This window comes from Orycteropus afer, unplaced genomic scaffold (assembly GCF_000298275.1).
Source record: "Orycteropus afer afer isolate SDZICR_OR568_19922 unplaced genomic scaffold, OryAfe1.0 scaffold00033, whole genome shotgun sequence".
NCBI lineage: Eukaryota > Metazoa > Chordata > Mammalia > Tubulidentata > Orycteropodidae > Orycteropus > Orycteropus afer.
The window spans coordinates 14964652-14984088 of record NW_006921620.1 but is presented as its reverse complement, the minus strand read 5'-3'; the positions used below and the strand labels follow the sequence as shown (position 1 = coordinate 14984088).

Genomic DNA, 19437 nt, shown 5'->3' with positions numbered 1-19437 from the left:
GACACTTCTAGCTCCAATGGGCTGGGAACAAGAGGCAGAGCTCAAGTCCAAGGTTGAGGGCTTTCACCCAGCCCTAGAGCCTGGCATTTTGAGCTTGAACTTCCAGCCTCCTGAACTGTAAGAGAATAAATCCCTGTTTGTTAAAGCCATTCATGTGTGGTATGTCTGTTATAGCAGCATGAAGTAACCAAAACAAGAATAGATGAGAACTTTTAGCCAGGTAAAAGTGAAAAGTCTTTGTGACTGAATGTGGATGTGGATGTCAACATCAATTAGTTTTGGAGCACTTCTCCTTTACGTAATAATTCTAATCAAAGATGTCTAGTAACAAGGGTTAAGTTTTGTACTTTCAAAATATAGCTGATACAATAGATATGTTGACATAGACCACTTGCAGAATCAAATTCTTCTGTGTTTGTTAGTAATCCTTCATAGATATAACTTGCTTCCTTTGTACTCTTATGCATGCCTGTGAATGAACCTAGCCTCATCGTGATTTGGGTGAAAGTTTACAGAGCAAATTCATTTTCTATACAGCAGATTGATTGCAATCCCCGTAATGTTTAACAAGGAGCTCTGGTGGCGTAATGCCTAAGGCATCTGACTGCTAACCAGAAGGCTGGTGGTTCAAACCCACCAGCCACTCCTGGGAAGGAAGGTTGGGCAATCCACTTCCACAGTGATACCGCCTTGGAAACCCAAGCAGAGCATGGCAGTGGGTTTGGTTTAGTTTGGAATGTTTAACAGCCTGCTTCCCACTTCCTCACTGTGGTTGCCTTTTCCCAGTGTCCTTTCCTATTTGTTCCCTCTATCTCCCCGTGCAAATACTGCCCTTCTGCTCTCCCGTGGTTGATTGTTCTAAGGAGTACACCTACCTAGTGTAAATGTTCACCTTATACACCTGTCTGTTGTTTGGCTGGAAGCCACTGAAGTGCAATTCCAGGCCTGAAGGGTGACTAGGGGCCGTAGTCTCAGGGGTTCACAAGTTTCTATCAGACAAGTAAGCCTGGTCTTTTTTAAATGATTTTTTGTTCCATAGTTTTCTCCCATTCTATCCAGGATCTCCTATACTGATCCTTTTCTGAGTGTTTGACAGTGGTAGCAAAGCACCATCTAGTTCTTCTGGTCATAACAGTCATGTAGGCTGAATTTCACATGGTCACTAGTCCCTTGGACTAGCCTTTGGTTTTCTTCCTTCTTTGCTCTGAACGAGAGACTAATTGTTGCATCTTAAATGGCTGCTTGCAAACTTTTTTTGCTGTTGTTTAATTTTTATTGTAATTTGGGTGAAAGTTTCAGAACAAATTCACTTTCTATACAGCAGCTCATATACACTTTGTCTCATGACATTGACTGAAATTTCCTACAATGCAACAGCTCCCCTCCTACTTCCTTCTCATAGTTACCTCTTGCCTGTCTCCTTCCCTCCCATGCACTCCTGCCCCACCCCCCAGCTATCTCCCTGTGCGTACACAGCCCTTCTATTCTCCTATGATTGATCTCTCCAAGGAGTGTATCCACCTAATGTAAATGTTCAGCTCATACATCTGTCTTTTGTTTGGCTGGAAGCCACAGGACAAGGTCAATTCCAGACCTGAAGGGCAGCTAGGGGCCATAGTCTCAGTGGTTCCATCAGGCTCTATCAGACCAGTAAATTTGGTCCCCCCCTTTTTTTTTTTCAAATGATTTTCAGTTTTGTTCCATATTGTTCTCCCACTCTATCCAGGATCTCCTACATAAATCCCCCCTCTGAGTGGTTGACGGTGGTAGCTGGGCACCATCTAGTTCTTCTGGTCTCAAGGGCTGAATAAGTAAACTAGGGCTGATTGCTTCCAAATGCCTTTTTGTGTGTGTGTGCTCTTCTTCACTTCCAATGATAGGAGACCATCAGCTGCATCTTAGATGGCTGCTTGAAAGCTTTTAAGACCCCAGTCACTACTCACCAAAGTAAGATGAGGAACAAGACTTTTATGTATTTTGTTGTGCCAACTGAGTCTGGTGTCCCCCAGTACTATGGTCCTAAGTTGGTAGATCCATTGGATCTCTCTCCCACAGTGTCTGGGTGTCTGTGAGGGATTACTCCATGTTGTCTTCTGTTGTTTCTGTAAGGATTACAGGTATTTGTATCATTGGTATCTGTGCAAGATTAGCCTCCACTGAATCTATTATTAAGGAAAATTTCAACGGTTGAAAAAGGAATTATCAAAAATCATACTCAATTCATGATTTTGGAATATTGGAAAATTTTGAAAAAACCTATTTCTTACCTCATGCCAGACTCTGTTATATTAAAAAAAATATGAATATAAAACCAGAAGAAAATGTTGTTGTTGTTATGTACCGTCGAGTCAAACCCGACTCATAGCGACCCCTCCTTGGGTTTCCGAGGCAGTATCACTACAGAAGTAGGATTGCCCAACCTTCCTTCCGAGGAGTGGCTGGTGGGTTTGATCCGCCAGCCGTCTGGTTAGCAGGCAAGTGTCTTAGCCACTATGCTACCAGAGCTCCCCAGAAGAAAACAGAAATGTTTATTATATTCTTGAGTCAGATTGGTTATATTTTGAAGAGACAGAAGAGATCACAACACACACTGAAAGATCTGATTATAGACAAATTAAAAGCTTTTCTTAACCAAAACACCTTTAACCGAAATAACTCAAATAAAGTAGAAAACAAAACTGCAGGAAAAGTGACAAGGTATCAGTACTATTTTAATAATTCAAGGCTCATACAAATGATAAATAAAACTAAAATCTTTTGAGTTTATGTTTCTTGCACATTAAGGTTCTAGTTAAGTAAGTTTGGAAATTTGACAAATTCATTTTCAAACTTTGGTGGTTAGAAGTTTGGATTTTTAGGTTAATATATTTTATCTGAAGATAAAGATATATATCCTCAATAAAAGCCCAATGGTAATTAAAGAAAGGATCAAATGGATTGTCTTTTCATCTTTAAATGGAATCCCTGGAATGCATATATATTATTCAGTAATATAATTAAAAGAGAAATAATCATTTTGGCCATTTAAGGAGGCATATATGTATATGTATATTTTGGTCTATAATATTTGCTTTTTGTAAGTTGATAAAAGATAAATAAATTACTGTAAAGAATTTCAAAAAAATACCAGGGGAGATAATAGTTGCTAACTGATCTATTTATACATCTAAAGTTTATTTTGTTTCTAATTTTAAAATAGCTAGATAAATAAATTACCAAATAACCTAAAATTCTTCCTTCTCTCTCTGCCATTACACATCCTGCTTACAAACACTGATACAGTTAAAAGGCAAACACCCTAAGTAAGCAAGTATTAAATAAATGGCAGTGGTCAGAGAATGAATTAGTAAATTGGTTAATAATGGAACAAAGAACAAAATATAGTCTTTAAAAAAGTTTTTTATTTTCATGGCACACAAACATAAAAATGACATTTGTCTGTTATATAGAGTCACTGAAGACATATTAGAAATGGATTATAATTCACTTATAATAGTTATAGATATAAAGACAAGTCTCATGTTTCCTCAATTATTTTTGAAACTTACTAAAATATCACAGCATACTGGTTAAACTGGCAAATTTACTTCTCACGTTTCAGAATAAGACTGATTTGGATTAGTGAAAAAGCAAAGTACAGAAGCATTTAATTATTAAAAGAAAATATGAAATATATATAATAGTATTTCATTGAGCATCACTCAAGAATAAAGCATTCTCTCTATATGTTCTTTAGTCAAATGATATATATTCCTTTAAAGTTTAAACCTGTTATTTTAAGTACCTTTGATGGAATAATGTGTAACATGCCTTCTTAAACTTTAAAATAAATCATGCAAAATATAACAACGTGCTTTCATTAACATTCCTCACTAGGAATATGAACCACTTAATTTTCTACTGCAACACAGTATCTGAACAGTTCACAGGGTATTTGCCCAACAATAGATAATTCAGTACGCTTTTAAAGTTGTCAACTTATTACTATTTTTTGTCTCATCTAACTGTCAGCTATTGCTTCTCACTTTGGTAAACATGCTTGTTTTTTGTTACCTTTCTTACCATTTTTAATATAGAAGTTAGTGTTGTTGTTATGTGCCGTCGAGTCGGACCCGACTCATAGTGACCCCTCTTTGGGTTTCCGAGGCAGTATCACTATGGAAGTAGTTTGCCCCATCTTCCTTCCAAGGAGTGGCTGGTGGGATTGAACCTCCAGCCTTCTGGTTAGCAGTTAAGTGCCTTAGGCACTATGCTACGAGAGCTCCTAGAAGTTCAGAGTAGAAGGACGTAATTACATAATAAACCTTTGATGAACTAACATTTCTCCTTTCTCAAGGAAGGTCTTTTCTTTTAACTGTTCAGCTTAAGAGAAGACCATACATTGAATAATGAAGGAAGGGAAATTTAGAAACCAATGTATTAATATATAGTGGTCATATCACTATCCTTGAAATAGTAGGATTCAATTTGCTCTAGCATGGGAAACCCAAAAACGAAGCTAGTAAAACTATTTCTAAAGCAGGGTCAGTTTTTGGAGCATCAGTTATGTGACAACTGTAGCATTTTATATATTTGCTACCCAGGAGTTTTTGTTTGCTTATTTTTTTTAGTGACATTTAAAGTTGTTGGGTATGTGACCTCTAACTATGAAAAATGCTACTGTACTATTGTTTTACCAATTATAAATATACAAATGAATAATGAAAGGATTTTTGCAACTACATGCTTCCAACTCAAAGCACAATGACCTAATTTAAGTGTTTTCTGGAGACAAAAACAGTAAAATATAATGACAGAACATATTTCTATTTTTTTCAAGAATAAATTTTTCTGTTGAAGTATAAAACAAATCCATCTAGAAAATAAGTATTAAAAAAAGTCAACTCATACAAGAGTTAAAATCTTTTTCCTATTATAACTTCTTTCAGATTTAAGGTATTTTAAAATATGAAAAATGTATCAAATGATTTTATTGAATTCCAATAACTACTGAATTCATAGCTCTATATATTATTTATCATTATTAACACTATTCTCAATTTTATTTTAATATTGTCTTCTTGTCAATGTAGCTTTTGGTAAATAGGAAACCAGTAACTACCATCATCTTTCAGTAGATTTTTATACACAAAATAAAAATAGTTGCTAAGTTTTAGAAAATTAACATATTATCCTTTTTTCCTTAAAGATAAATATATATCCAACAGTCTGTATTCTGAAAATGTAAACCATCTCATAATAGGAAACTATAAATCAGGACTAATTTTACAAAATTGTTTTTAGGAAATAAATTTCTTAATGTTTTCTTCTTTTCATAAATGCATAATGATGCTATACATCATTAGCACAATTATGTTAAATATACTCTTGATATCCATTAGATTAAAAACACATTAATGTATCAGTGAAAAAATAAAAGCATATTAATATCTGTGCTCCATTTATGAACATATATTGTAGGTAGACATTTCCATTATTCATTGTTCATCTAACATATTCTGAATGCAATGTGCAAGGTGCTAAGAATACTAACGATGTGAGAACACTAATGAACCAGAGTCTATTCAATATGTATTGTCACTGAGGAAAACAGATAGCACAATTTATTGTTTTCATTATTAGATTTTTAGGTTTTATTTCTGCTTATGTACAAATAGAAGATAACATGATTTTTCTCTTTTTAAACTCTGGTTTTCAAACTCTGATTTTAGGCTTTTGAAGAATACTTGCTGAATTTAAAATAAAATCATTTTATTCATACTGGTAAGTTTCTTTCTGATTCTAATCAACAGCTACCTCTGTACATTTTTTTAAAAAAAAAACAATGCTCTGACAATTTTCCCTAATTGGGCATCATTACTCAGGGAATTTTTAAAATGATTTAAGCCTGCATATATAAGGAAGGCATCTGCATTATATTATGAACTTCACAGACACAATTTAAGTGATTGCATACTTAATAAATATCCATGAATCAACTACAAGTCATAAAGTGTCTCAAGAATAGTAGCAATTGACCAGGCTTGTGTTTCACAGCTAAAAGGGCAGTATTGGCCATTCTCATTGGTCAGTTCTGGAAGTCCTTTCCAAGGGGATCTTAAAGAAAGGAAAGACATATAATGAGATATAATCTAACACATATCTTATCTGGATTAACAAAATAGGCAGATACTGGTGATTTTTGCTATCTAATATAAAAAAAGCAAACATATAGTCGTTTTTAACAAAACAAAACAAAAAGTCTTAAAGATATATAATATGTGGCACACATAAAGAATATACATTGAATTTAGTCTTTTGATACTCAATCTTTGGATTTAAGACTTTCAAACATAAAGGAATACCTTGGTAAATTAAAAACAGAAGAAATCACCATTTCAGGTAATATATAAACATACAAATATCCTCAGGCCTAATTTTATTCCTTTCAGAACAAGATTATAAAGTTTATGAGACTCAAATTGTAATTTATATAGATGTGTTATGTCTGATATTGATAAAACTATAAAACTTCTATGAAATAAACACTGAGAACTATGATTATGAAAAAAGTCAATGAAAAATAATTTATATACCATTCTCTTTCTCATTCTACTGAATAATAAATTTTATAATTATTGTGCACATTATGTTCCAATACGAAGTGATTTATACACATCATCTCACTCACTGTTCACAGTAACCCTATAGTAGGCTCAATAATTATTCCTATGTTTAGGAAAGATAAAGAGATTAAGAAAAGTTAAATAACTTATCTAGATTATGTTGAGTGAAATAAGTTAATCACAGAAGGACAAATATTGTATTAGTCCACTATTGTAAAAAGTCAAGGAAAGGTTTATATATGGAAGGAAACTTTCTTTGTTGGTTACCAGGGATGGGAGGGAAGGAGGGGAAACTCCTAGATAGTTAAAAAAAAAAAAAAAGAAATCAAAGGTTATTAGTGGTTTCCAGGGGTAGGAGAGAGGAGAAAGGGGAAGCTTTGTTTGGGGAGCATTGAGTTTATGTTAATGGTGGTGGAATATCTTGGAAAAGGATAGCAATAATGGTGGAACAACGTGAAAAATGCCATCAATGTCCCTGAGCTGTAAATGGGGGAGTTGTTATGTTGGTGAGTATCTTGCTATGTATCTTTCACCACATTAAAAGTAAAAACAAACAAAAAACTTATCTAGGTCTCACTCTCGGAACACAGCATTATTAGAATTTCAAATTTACTTTTAATTTCAATGTAATCCCTTAATTATGAAACATAAAACGTTTTTAAAATAAAAATACAGAATTCTCTAATATTTTACTTTTAAGTTGGTTGTGGGAACATGTTTGTTTCAATATTACGCTTTGTAACTCACAGCTGTGTAATTTATACATTATTCTGTAGGTATCAAATAGTTCATAAAAAAATGGAAAGAAACAATTCCATCAAGTAACTATGGGGAAAATTTAAATAATAACTAATAATGACATCAATGAGGTATCTTTTTTTTTTTTAAACTATGAGAAATGGGAAATATAGAAAAATTATTTGTTTCCAAGTGTTCAAGCTATTTCTGAGTAAAATGACAAATTATGAGGTTGGGTACCTGACTAGACAAATTAAGGAACAATAAAAGGCATCAGAACCACTATATGCTGCTCATAATTAGATTTGGACACTGCGACATGGAACATACCCATACTGGTATAAGAAAGTTCCCTTTCTCTTCCTTTTCTAAAAAAATTATTCCTAAAGCCATTAGGTGAGATAGAGCAAGGTCGGTGACCACAATCGGGGAAGGGTAGCAGTATACAGAGTGGGATGTAGGAGCCCAAAGGGTATAAGGAGGGGCTCATACCAAGACTGGGGGTGGTCCAGTGTGGATAAGCAGAGCCCACGTAACATGAGGAGCGCATCCACCTATAGGAATGGCCCAGCACAGGGTGTCAGAGCCACAGCAGGGTGAGCAGAGTCCACATGGTAGAAACAGCTGAGTGCAGGGAATAAGCTACTCATCATTAGAGACAAGTTGCCGCTGAGTCGATTCTGACTCGTGGAGACTGCTGAATAAGGGAATTACAAATATGGAAAGGAGAAAAATAGAACTAAACACTGAGTAACAGATCAGAATTGGTGTGAACTCAGGATTTCAAAATACAGAGATAGAGAAATGTATAAAGGTGCAAATATGTGTGTATGTGTATATGTATGTGTATTTACTGTATATATTTCCTAGCTCTTGGCTTCTAAATAATATCCTGGGTTCCTTGGAGAATTGACCAATTCTAGGTCTGGGGCAGGGAAAGTAAGGATGAGTCTAGAATATCTTGTTGGGCAAGAAAGCAAAGAAGGATTTTCACTACTGACTAACATGCAGTAGCATGGACTGCATTTCCCTCTTGCTTAAAACAATAAAAAAACCTGACAAAGTATATATGAAACAATAATTTCTAAGACATTGGACACTAGGCAACAAAGAACAATGATCCCTGACAAATGGGAAACGAACATTGTGAGCCCTACCTTACCACCTTGAGAAAGTTTCCAGGACTTGGCACAGGGAGGGAAACCCAAGCAGAGCCTTGCGGACTCCCTGAGTTGAAAAGACAGAACTGAGAGCCCAGGGAGACTGAGGCAGCTAGAATTTGCAAGAGATAGTACTGGAGAGAAGAGAGATGCACAAAGAGAAAACTCTGGAGATATGGAGAGGTTCAACTCAAGTATTCACAGAGTACTGATCAATGAATACACAAAGGGAAAATACCTAAGGATGTGGAAAGAATCAACTGAAAGGATTAGACGGAGCAGGACTTGACTCACGCAGGGCCAGGAACAGTGTTTGCTTCCATCAGTTAGACTGGAAAACCTCATAACCTCACATATGGGACATGAGGCAAAGAACTCAGATCCCGGGAGAGTTGACTTCTGGAATGGTGGCATGAGATGCTCCACAGACCCTCTCTCCAGTGAAACAACCATGTTGTTGTTGTTGTTGTTGTTAAGTGCCGTCGAGTCGTTTCCGACTCATAGCGACCCCATGCACAGCGGAACGAAACACTGCCCGATCCCGCACCAGCCCCACAATCCCTGCTATACTCGAGCCCATCATCGCAGCCACTGTATCAATCCATCTCGTTGAAGGCCTCCCCCTCTTTCGTCGACCCTCCACCCTGCCAAGCATGACATCCTTCTCCAGGGAATGGTCCCTTCTTACAACATGACCAAAATAGGTGAGACGAAGTCTGGCCATTCTTGCTTCCAAGGAGCATTCTGGCTGCACTTCCTCCAGGACAGATCTGTTAGTTCTTTTAGCAGTCCATGGTACTTTCAGCATTCTTCGCCAGCACCACAACTCAAAAGCATCAACTCTTCTTCGGTCTTCCCTATTCATTGTCCAGCTCTCACATGCATACGAGGTGATTGGAAATATCATGGCTTGTGTCAGGCGCACCTTAGTCCTCAAGGAGATATCCTTGCTCCTCAGCACTTGAAACAGTTCCTTCGCAGTTGACTTTCCCAATGCTACACGACGTCTAATGTCCTGACTGCTGCTTCCGTTGGCATCGATTGTAGAACCAAGCAATGTGAATTCCTTGACAACCTCAATCTTCTCTCCATTGATTGTGATGCTGCTCATTGGTCCAGTTGTGAGGATTTTTGTTTTCTTTATGTTGAGATGTAATCCATACTGCAGACTGTATTCTTCAACCTTCATCAGTAGGTGCCTTAAGTCATCCTCACTTTCAGCAAGCAAAGTTGTATCGTCTGCATATCTCAGGTTGTTAATGATTCTTCCTCCAATCCTGATACCACGTTTTTCTTCATATAGTCCAGCTTCTCGGATTATTTGCTCAGCATATAGATTGAATAAGTGTGGAGACAGAATACAACCCTGACGCACTCCCTTCTTGATTTTAAACCATGTAGTATCCCCTTGTTGTGTTCGAACGACAGCCTCCTGGTCAAGGTAGAGATTCCTCATGAGTACAATCAAGTGCTCGGGGATTCCCATTCTTCTCAATGTTATCCATAATTTGTCATGATCCACACAATCAAATGCCTTTGCATAGTCAATAAAACACAAGTAAACATCTTTCTGGTATTCCCTGCCTTGAGCCAAGATCCATCTGACAACAGCTATGATATCCCTTGTTCCACGTCCTTATTACTTATTAGTAGAGAATAATAGCCCTAGATCAAATGCTGCATGGTCTCGCCTAAGAAGCTTAAAAGCAAGACTTGAAAAGATCAAACTGTTTCCGAGTATTTTAACTGCATTCCCCCTTGAAAATCTTAAGAATACATAAAAATCCAGCACCTAACAAGGTAAAATTTACAGTATCTGGCATCCAATAAAGAACTACTAAGCAAAAAAGCCGGAAAATATTACCCATAATAAAGGGAATAAACACAAAAGAAAATGACCCAGAAATGACAGATGCTAGAATTAGTATATGAGGACACTAAAATAGTTACTATAATGGTATTTCATATGTTCAAAATATTAAGTAGAGAAATGGAAGATACACAAAAAGACACAAATGAAACTTTTAGAGATGAAAACTACAATGTATAAACTGAAAAATACACTAGATATAATTAATGGCAGATTAACAAAGACAGTTGATTTCTTGTCAGAAATAATACAATGATTTCAATACAGAAAGAAAAAACAAAACACAACTTGTCAACCTTGAATACTATCCCCAGTAAAATACTTTTAAAAATGAGAGTAAAATAAACTTTTTTTGTCATATAAGAACTGAAAGAATTCATCATCAGCAGGCCCACACTATAAAATATGATTAAAAAAAAGTTCTTTAGACTGAAGGAAAATGATACCAGAAGGAAATATAGATATACACAAAGAAATGAGAGAACTGAAAATGGCAACTTATGTGAGTAATAATACAAGATCTTTTTCTGTGTTATTTAAATATCTTAAAAATATAACTGACTGCTTCAATAAAAATAATAACAGATGACTGGGCAATCTACTTCCGTAGTGATACTGTCTCAGAAACCCAAGGAGGTGTTGCTATGAGTCAGATCCAACTCCACAGCAGTGAGTTTGGTTTTGGTTTAGGAGTTAGTGTGGGGTTTATAGCATATGCAAAAGCAAAATGAATGTCAATAGCACAAAGACTTAATGGGGAGAAATAGAACTACACTATTTTAAAGTTCTTATACTCTATTTGAAGTGGTATATTACTTGAAGGTAGACTATAATAAATTATATGTATACACACATACACACAAACCTGAACTATTAAAAAATAGAGTTATACCTCATTAGCCAACAAAGGAGATAAAATGGAGAGTGGGTGGGATAACTCAAAAGAAGCAAAAAAGATAAACAGTTAACAAGGAACACACAGGGTAAATAGAAAACAAACAGATTTAAGCCATAACCATAAAAACCTAACAATAATATTAAATGTTAATGGTATAAACACCCTAATTAAAAGTCAGACACTGTCAGTTTGCCTAAAAAAGCAAGACCTAATTATATGGTGCCATGTGCAAGAAACTCATTTTAAATATATTTTAAATACACTAATTTAAAAGGATGGAAAAATATATCATGCTAAAGACTAATTAAAAGAATCTGAAGTGGCTATGTTAATACCAAACATATCAAATAAGGTAGATTTTTTTTTGTTTCTTTTTTTTTTTCCTTGTGATTTAGGTGAAAGTTTACAGAGCAAATTCATTTTCCATACAGCAGTTCACATACACTTTTGTCTCATGACATTGACTGCAATTTACCACAATGCAACAGCTCCCCTTGTACTCCTTCCTTCCCATGTACTCCTGCCCCTCAAGCTGTCTCCCTGTGCACACACAGCCCTTTATTCTCCCATGATTGTTCTCTCCAAGGAGTGTATCTACCTAGTGTAAATGTTCAGCTGATATGCCTGTCTTTTGTTTGGCTGGAAGCCACAGGTGTGGGTTCAATTCCAGACCTGAAGGGCAGCTAGGGGCCAAAGTCTCAGTGGTTCCATCAGGCTCTATCAGGACCAGCAAACCTGGTCCATAAGGTCAATTTTAGAGCAAAGAATAAATAATAAAGACAGTCATTTCATAATGATTAACAGGGTCGATTCTTCAGGACAACATAATAGTCCTAAATGTTTATACATATAATAATAGAGTTTAAAAATATATGAAGCTTTAAAAAAGTAATACAACTATAAGAAGAATTAGACAAATCGACAACTGTAGTTGAGAACTGTAGTACACCTCTCAGTATTTTTAAAAAAATAAAAAGTAGACAGTATCTATAAGGAATCTGAACATTAAGCAACTTGACCTAATGAAAATTTATAGAACACCTTGCTGAACAATACCTATACAGAATGTATTTTGAGCCATAAACCAAATATCAGTAAGTTGAAGCAAATTAAAGTCATACAAAGTATATTCCCTGACCATAATGGAATTTAGAAGCTGGTAACAGAAACATCTCTAGAAAATTCTTAAGCATCTGAAAACTAAATAACATCCTTCTAAATAACCCATGATCCAAAGAAGGTATCAAAAGGAAAATTAAAAAGTTACTTGAATTTGATGAAAATAAAAACATTGTATCAAAATTTGTGGAGTGGCACTAATGTAGTATTTAGTGGGAAAATTACAACACTAAACACCTATATTAGGAAAGAAAAAGTCTTAAATCAATGACCTCAACTTCCACCTTGACAAATAAGAAAACGAAGAATAAACTAAATCTAAAGTAAGTAGAGGAAAGGGAGTAATAAAGAGCAAAGTGGAAATCAACACAATAGAAAGTAGAAAAAATTTGGAGAATATGTACAACAGTGCTTTTAGAGCCTGGCACTTTGAACTTGGACTTCTAGCCTCCTGAACTGTAAGAAAATTAACTCCTGTCTGTTCAAGCTGTCCATTTATGGGATGAAGAAATGGGAACTATCGAAGAAAAAAGTGTAGGGGAGAAGATGAACGATGGTAGGAGGACATATACACTAAGAAGTTTATCAGGTAGTTGAAAAGTAGAATGGAAACTTACAAAAGAATTTAAAATTATCTGTGGTAGTTATGTTTGTGTGTCAACTTGGCTGGGCCTGGTTGAGTGGCTGGGCAGCTGGTGGTAGTTATTCCCCATGGTGAGACTGGTAATCAACTCCATGGTGGAAGCTACCACAAGCAGCCGAGTAGTTGCCTTTGGGATGTGGTCTGCTTCCTATATATAAAGAGAAACCTTGGGAATGGTCTCTAGCCTACAGCACACTTGGACCCTGCATGTAGCTGTGTTGTTGCTCAGGAGCCTGCTATGCTCTGCTGACCTGGGGACTTAAAATGGACTTACGTTAATGGCCTGCTGTGTGGTTTGGTAACATCGGGACTGTGCCTTTTTACTTGTCAACCTTGGGTTTGTCAGCCTCAGCAGCCAGCTGCTGTCTGAGTGAAGAAATGCCTCTAGCTCCACTAGGCCAGGAACAAAAGGCAGAGCTGGACCCCAAGGTTGAGGAGCTCTCACCCAGCCCCTAGAGCCTGGCACTTTGAACTTGGACTTCTAGCCTCCTGAACTGTAAGAAAATAAACTCCTGTTTGTTCAAGCCGTCCATTTGTGGTATATTCCTGTCGGAGCAGCACCAAGTAACCAGAATAGAATTTGGTACCGGGAGAGTGGGGTGCTGCTCTGACAGATACCTAAAATGTGGAAACAAGTCTCTCTGTCTCACTGGCAGAGAGACCCCGGCACACAGCATAAGAGATGGCAGGAGCAGAGCCCAGAGACCAGCATGAGAGACTGCAGGAACAGAGCTGAGAGAACTGTCACGAGACAGCGACAGCCTTACTAGTTCACGGAGGAGAAAGCTTGATGCCTTTGGTTATGCGGCTTACTGGCGGAGTGGGTTGCCTTTGGGCATTAATTGGTAGAAGAGACTGGCTTGAAATGGAGTAGTAGTTTGGCTGGCCCACGGAGCAAGAAAGCTACATATCCTTTGGGGCAAGAAGATTCCTGGTGGAGTGGGTTGCCCTTGGGTATTAAATGGCAGAAGCGGAGACCAAGGAAACAGAAGCAGAGCTGCCTCACCCTGAAAGGGTAGGACCATGGCCTTTGGGGGTAGAATGATCACAGCCCCCTAGGTTTCGAAGAGCCAGGCCTTCCCCGACTTGGTTTCAGAGTGTGGGGCTGCTCGTTCATGTGAGCCAGTGGGATGGAGCCATAGCCGCTGCCCAAGATTGGGGGGGGTGGGGCTGCCATGCCCAAGAGAGAGAGGAACGGGGGCCCACCAGGCCAAGGGGGTGAGGTCACCACTTAAAGGAACTAGGGGACTGGAGCCACCCAGTGGAGATCTGTACTGATGCCAAGTTGACAAGGGGTGGAATTGTGGTAATTATGTTTGTGTGTCAACTTGGCTGGGCCTGGCTGAATGGCTGGGCAGCTGGTGGCAGTTATTCCCCATGATGAGAGTGAAAATCAGCTCCATGGTGGGATTTATCACAAGCAGCTGAGTAGCTGCCTTTGGGATGTGGTCTGCTTCCTGTATATAAAGAGAAGCCTTGGAAATGGTCTCTAGCCTATTGCACACCTGGACCCTGCATATAGCTGTGTCATTGCTCAGCAGCCTGCTATGCTCTGCCGACCTTGGGACTTAAAATGGACTTAATGGCCTGCAGCGTGGTTTGGTAACATCGAGACTGTGCCCTTTTACTTGTCAACCTTGGGTTTGTCAGCTTCAGCAGCTAGAAGCTGTCTGAATGAAGAAACGCCTCTAGCTCCAGTGGGCCAGAAGCAGGAGGCAGAGCTGGACCCCAAGATTGAGGGGCTTTCACCCAGCCCCTAGAGCCTGGCACTTGAACTTGGACTTAAAGCCTCCAAATTTTAAGAATAAACTCCTGTTTGTTAAGGCCATTCCATTTGTGCTATATTCTTGTCAGAGCGGCACTAAGTAACCAGAACATTACCCAAGTAAGTGAAGACATGAAATTAGATGCAATATACAAGAGAAAATATAGATAGAAAAGAAAGCAAGATCAAGAAAAGCCAGAAAAAGGAGTTAATAGAGTAGGGGTTAAGCACACAGCCTGTGGAAACAGGTTGTCTGAATTTTTAGTTAAAAGCTCTACCACATTACTTACATTTGTAGAAGTTAATCTTCTTAGTTTTATTTATAAAATAGAGATAATAATAGCTCATATCTGAGTTAGTATCTTGTCCTTGTTATTTATTAATCATTAAAACATTCCTAAGTCATCTGTTATAGATGAGGAAACTGAGACTTAAGTTAAATAACTTGCTCATGTTCACACAGCTAGTAAGTGGAGAAGTGGGTAAAAGTATACCTACTCCTCATTTAATAACTATCTTATCCAACATTTCACATTTATGACAATAGTAAAAAATCTACTATTGGACTATTTTGCACAGTAACAAATGCTGAGTTGCAAGGTGAGAGTAATACTGGCTGTGATGGTTATATGTCAACTTGGCTGGGCCATGATTCTCAATGATTTGGTAGTTATGCAATGATGTAATCTAGCAGTTAGGTAATGATGTTATCTTGGCAGTTATATAATGAAGTAGTCATCCTCCAATTTTGCATAATGCTGACTTTCACATAATGACCTGGTCTGTGGAACCTAACCATGTTGACAAGTGAGGAGTAGGTGGGAAAGTAATAGTAGTAGTAATGAAGCCGAATAGAATCAAAATTCAGCCCACATCCTATCTGTTACCTCAGTTGAAGGCAGGTAAGTAAATATGATAACTCAGTCTCTTAAGAGCTGAGCTGCATCAAAGCTCAGTTCACACATCCTCTTCATGTCACACCTAACCCTAACTAGAAACAGGTGAATAGGTATGTTAATATGTTTTCTTATCTGTTCATTATTATTTCCACTCTGGTTAAGATAGATGGGTGGACACGATAAGTAATGAATCAAAGCTCAGTCTGTATCCTGTCAGTTACCTTACATTCTGTCTGTTACCTCAATGGAGGCAGATAAGTAAATGATAACTGAGTTCCTTAAGAACTGAAATTAATTGAAGGTCAATTCACATATCCTCTCCATGTCATCCCCCTAAGAGCAGGTGAATAGGTATGTTAATGTGTTTCCTTGAAGTAGTTTTTCAGGAAACAACTTAGAAATCAATTTTGGCTCACGGACATGCTCAGTGAGGCAAACGGGAACAAAGTTGCTCAGAACTGACATTCTCCCCTCTGCCTAAGTCCCGATCAGCTGACGACAGGAAGTCAGTGTGGCTCATCCAGTTTGAAAGTGCACTGCATTAAAAATTGACTGTCCCTTTAAACTGAGGGAAAGGAAGCCTCAGCCAATCCTCAGTTAATTCAAACCCAAATTCCTAAAATTTTTACCAATATGTATAAGCCCCTCTCCTGAAGTTTACAAAACTGTATCCCGACCTCCATTCAGGAATCTAATTTGGGTAATGGCCCCTGTCTCCTTGCATTGCCAATTTGCCATAAATGATTTTCTCTCCTCTTAAACACATAGTGTGTAAACTAGTTTGGCCTGATCATGCACCGGGCAGGGGCCCATGTTTGGCCTGCCTTCAGTAACTATTTTAGAACTGTTTGGATTAAATAAATAATTTTATATAGATTCATTTAGGATAATGACTGGAACATAGTAAGTGCTCTATAAATGTTACTTGTTATTATTATGGATAGCATTAGGTTTTCCAGCAAAAGAGGTAAGCAACAGGGCAAATGAATACGGTAGCTAGATCAGAGAGGAGACCTGAAAGGAAGTCATGAGATCTGGTGACCAGAAGGAATTGTGGAGAGTGGCTTCAGCAGAGTGGTGAGGGCAAAAGCTAGATTGTAGATGGTTTTCCCAAAGCAAAAGGGAAGAAAAAGTCCTGTAGGGAGCATGCAGGAAAGAGAATGACAGGACAAAATGAGGCAGTAATAGCACCAAGGAACCTTATTTTAGAATGAATAGACTTAAATATCTTGCTGCTTAAAAAGGAAGGATCAAGTGGAATACCACGGGAAGGTAATTATTTGAGGAAGGTCATGGAATAGGTGGAAAGTGATGGTATTCTGGATTGAATTGTGCCCTCCCCAAAAGATGCTGAAGGTTTCACCCCTACACCTATTAATATGACCCTGTTCAGGAGAAGAGTTTTTCTTCTGTCATGTTAATGAGGCCATATCAGAGTAGGGTGAGTCATAAACTTAATTCCTTCTGAGTAGGGAAAACAAAAAGACAGGAGGAGAGAGATGTAAGGTGAAGACAGACTATAAGCAGCCCAGGAATGCCTGGAGCTACAGAAGCTGAAGAAAACAAGGATTTTTCCCTAGAGCCCATAGAAAGTCTAACCGTACTGATGCCCTGAATTTGGGCTTCAAGCTTCTAAAACTGCATGAAATTAATTACTGTTTCTTAAAGCCACCATCTGTGGTATTTTTATTATGGTAGCACTAAACAAATAACTAAGACAAATGGGATCACAGGTAAAAGTAGAATGAATGTTTACAGTAGAAGTATTTTTACTTCTCAGGGACAAAAGGGAAAATAAATGCAAATAATGACAAATACTATGGGGTATAAGAGATGGAATATAAGAACAGCTCATATCACATGGATTCAGTTCAATTGCTAAATGAGGTAGAAGAAGGGTGGTACGGTTGGGGTTTCCTGTGATTATTCTTAAGCTAATGAAAACAAACTTACATAACATTCATGGTGGTAGATGGAAGTCTCTCCTGTTTTTGGTAAGAAAGAGGATTTAATTATTTATGTTGTTTATGGATAATTATTCTGAGAAATAAGATGAAGATATAGTTAGATATAACCTAGAATTTGAGAAATTAAAATAGCTTTTGACTGAATTTGTACCATCTTATAAACACACATAATTATCTCTGACACTGTTAATATGGTCATTAGGACAAAGAAGGTGAGAAACAGTTTTAGAATTATTTTTTGATGTATCTTTAAACAAGTCAACTCAAAAGTCACAGTCTGAAGTACTTTTGTATTTTGTATTTATCCTGTGCTATCCATATCTAAAGGAGCTCTGGTGGCGCAGTGCCTAAGGCATTTGACTGCTAACCAGAAGGCTGGTGGTTGAAACCCACCAGCAAATTCCTCGGAAGGAAGGTTGAGCAATCTACTTCTGAAGTGTTACCACCTCGGAAACCCAAGGAGGGGCTGCTATGAGTCAGATTTGAATCAACAGCACTGAGTTTGGATTTTTTTTTTTTTTTTTGGTAACCATATCTAGAATAGCAGCTACATTATAAAATCAAAGACTTTTCCACATATATAAATCACGTAATATCAAGTTCTTGACAAAATCAATAATCCCCTAAAATAATTAAATGAAGGTAAAAATTACATCATAGAATCTGTTGTGTTAAAGAATAAAGTTTTCAACTCAAAAACAAAAAGACAACCCAATTCATATATGGACAAAAGACTTGAATGGACATTTCACAAAAGAAGATATGCAAATAGCCAGTAAGCATATGAAAAGATGTTCAATGCAATTAGTGATTAGAGAAATGTAAATTAAACAACAACAGGCATCACTTCACCCTCTCTAGGATGACTATTATCAGAAAAATGGAAAATAACAAGTATTACTAAGGATGTGGAAAAACTGGAGCCTTCATCCATTCGTGGTGGATTATATGCTGTAGAAAACAGTATGGTAGTTCCTCAACAAGTTAAACACAGAATTACCATAAAACCAGAAATCCCACTCTTAGGTATACAAAAGAATTAAAAACAAGAACTCAGATAACTTCAATGTTCATTGCAGCATTATTTACAATAGCCAAAAGGTGGAAACAAAGGAAGTGTTCATCAACAGATGAATGGATAAATGTGGTACATACATACAATGGAATATTACTCAGCCATAAAGAAATGAAATAGTGATACATATTACACTGACGGAATTTGAAAACATTATGCTGAATGAAATAAGTCAGACACAAAAGGACAAATAATTGTCTTATATGAAATATCCTGAACCGCCAGCCTTCTGGTTAGCAGTCAAGTGCCTTAGCCACTATGCTACCAGAGCTCCTATGAAATATCCAGAATAGGTAAATACATAAAGGCCAAAGCTTATTAGTAGTTACCAGAGGCAAGTGTGAGACAGAAATGGGGAGTTATTACTTAAGGAGTACTAAGTTTCTGTTAAGAGGGATAAAGCAATTTGGAAATAGTAAAAGTGATGGTTACACAACATGTAGAAGGTAATGAAGATCACTGAATTGTACACTTAAAAATGACTGAAATGGCAAATGTTTTGTTATAGATATTTCACCACAGTGAAAAAGAAAAAAAAAATCTACGCTAAGTCTCTATAAAAACATTTACGTGATATTTTGTATTGTTTGTTAGCTTTTAATTAGGAATTTTACTAAAAATATATCTTTATAGAATACGTATTCAAGTCTGTACTATGAAAGATTACAGTGAACTGAACGATAAAGTTTAAATGCCAA

General features: G+C 37.1%; 1 protein-coding gene across 1 annotated transcript in view; it reads right to left on the bottom strand.

Annotated features, from left to right (window-relative positions):
* Positions 1–5978: 5978 nt before the first annotated feature.
* The window catches only part of AGL (amylo-alpha-1, 6-glucosidase, 4-alpha-glucanotransferase), a 102143-nt gene continuing 88684 nt past the window's right edge, over positions 5979–19437 (bottom strand). The window contains exon 33 of the mRNA XM_007936094.2: positions 5979–6096. Within this exon, the coding sequence (XP_007934285.1) occupies positions 5979–6096 (118 nt within the window). The remainder of the gene's footprint in view (positions 6097–19437) is intronic.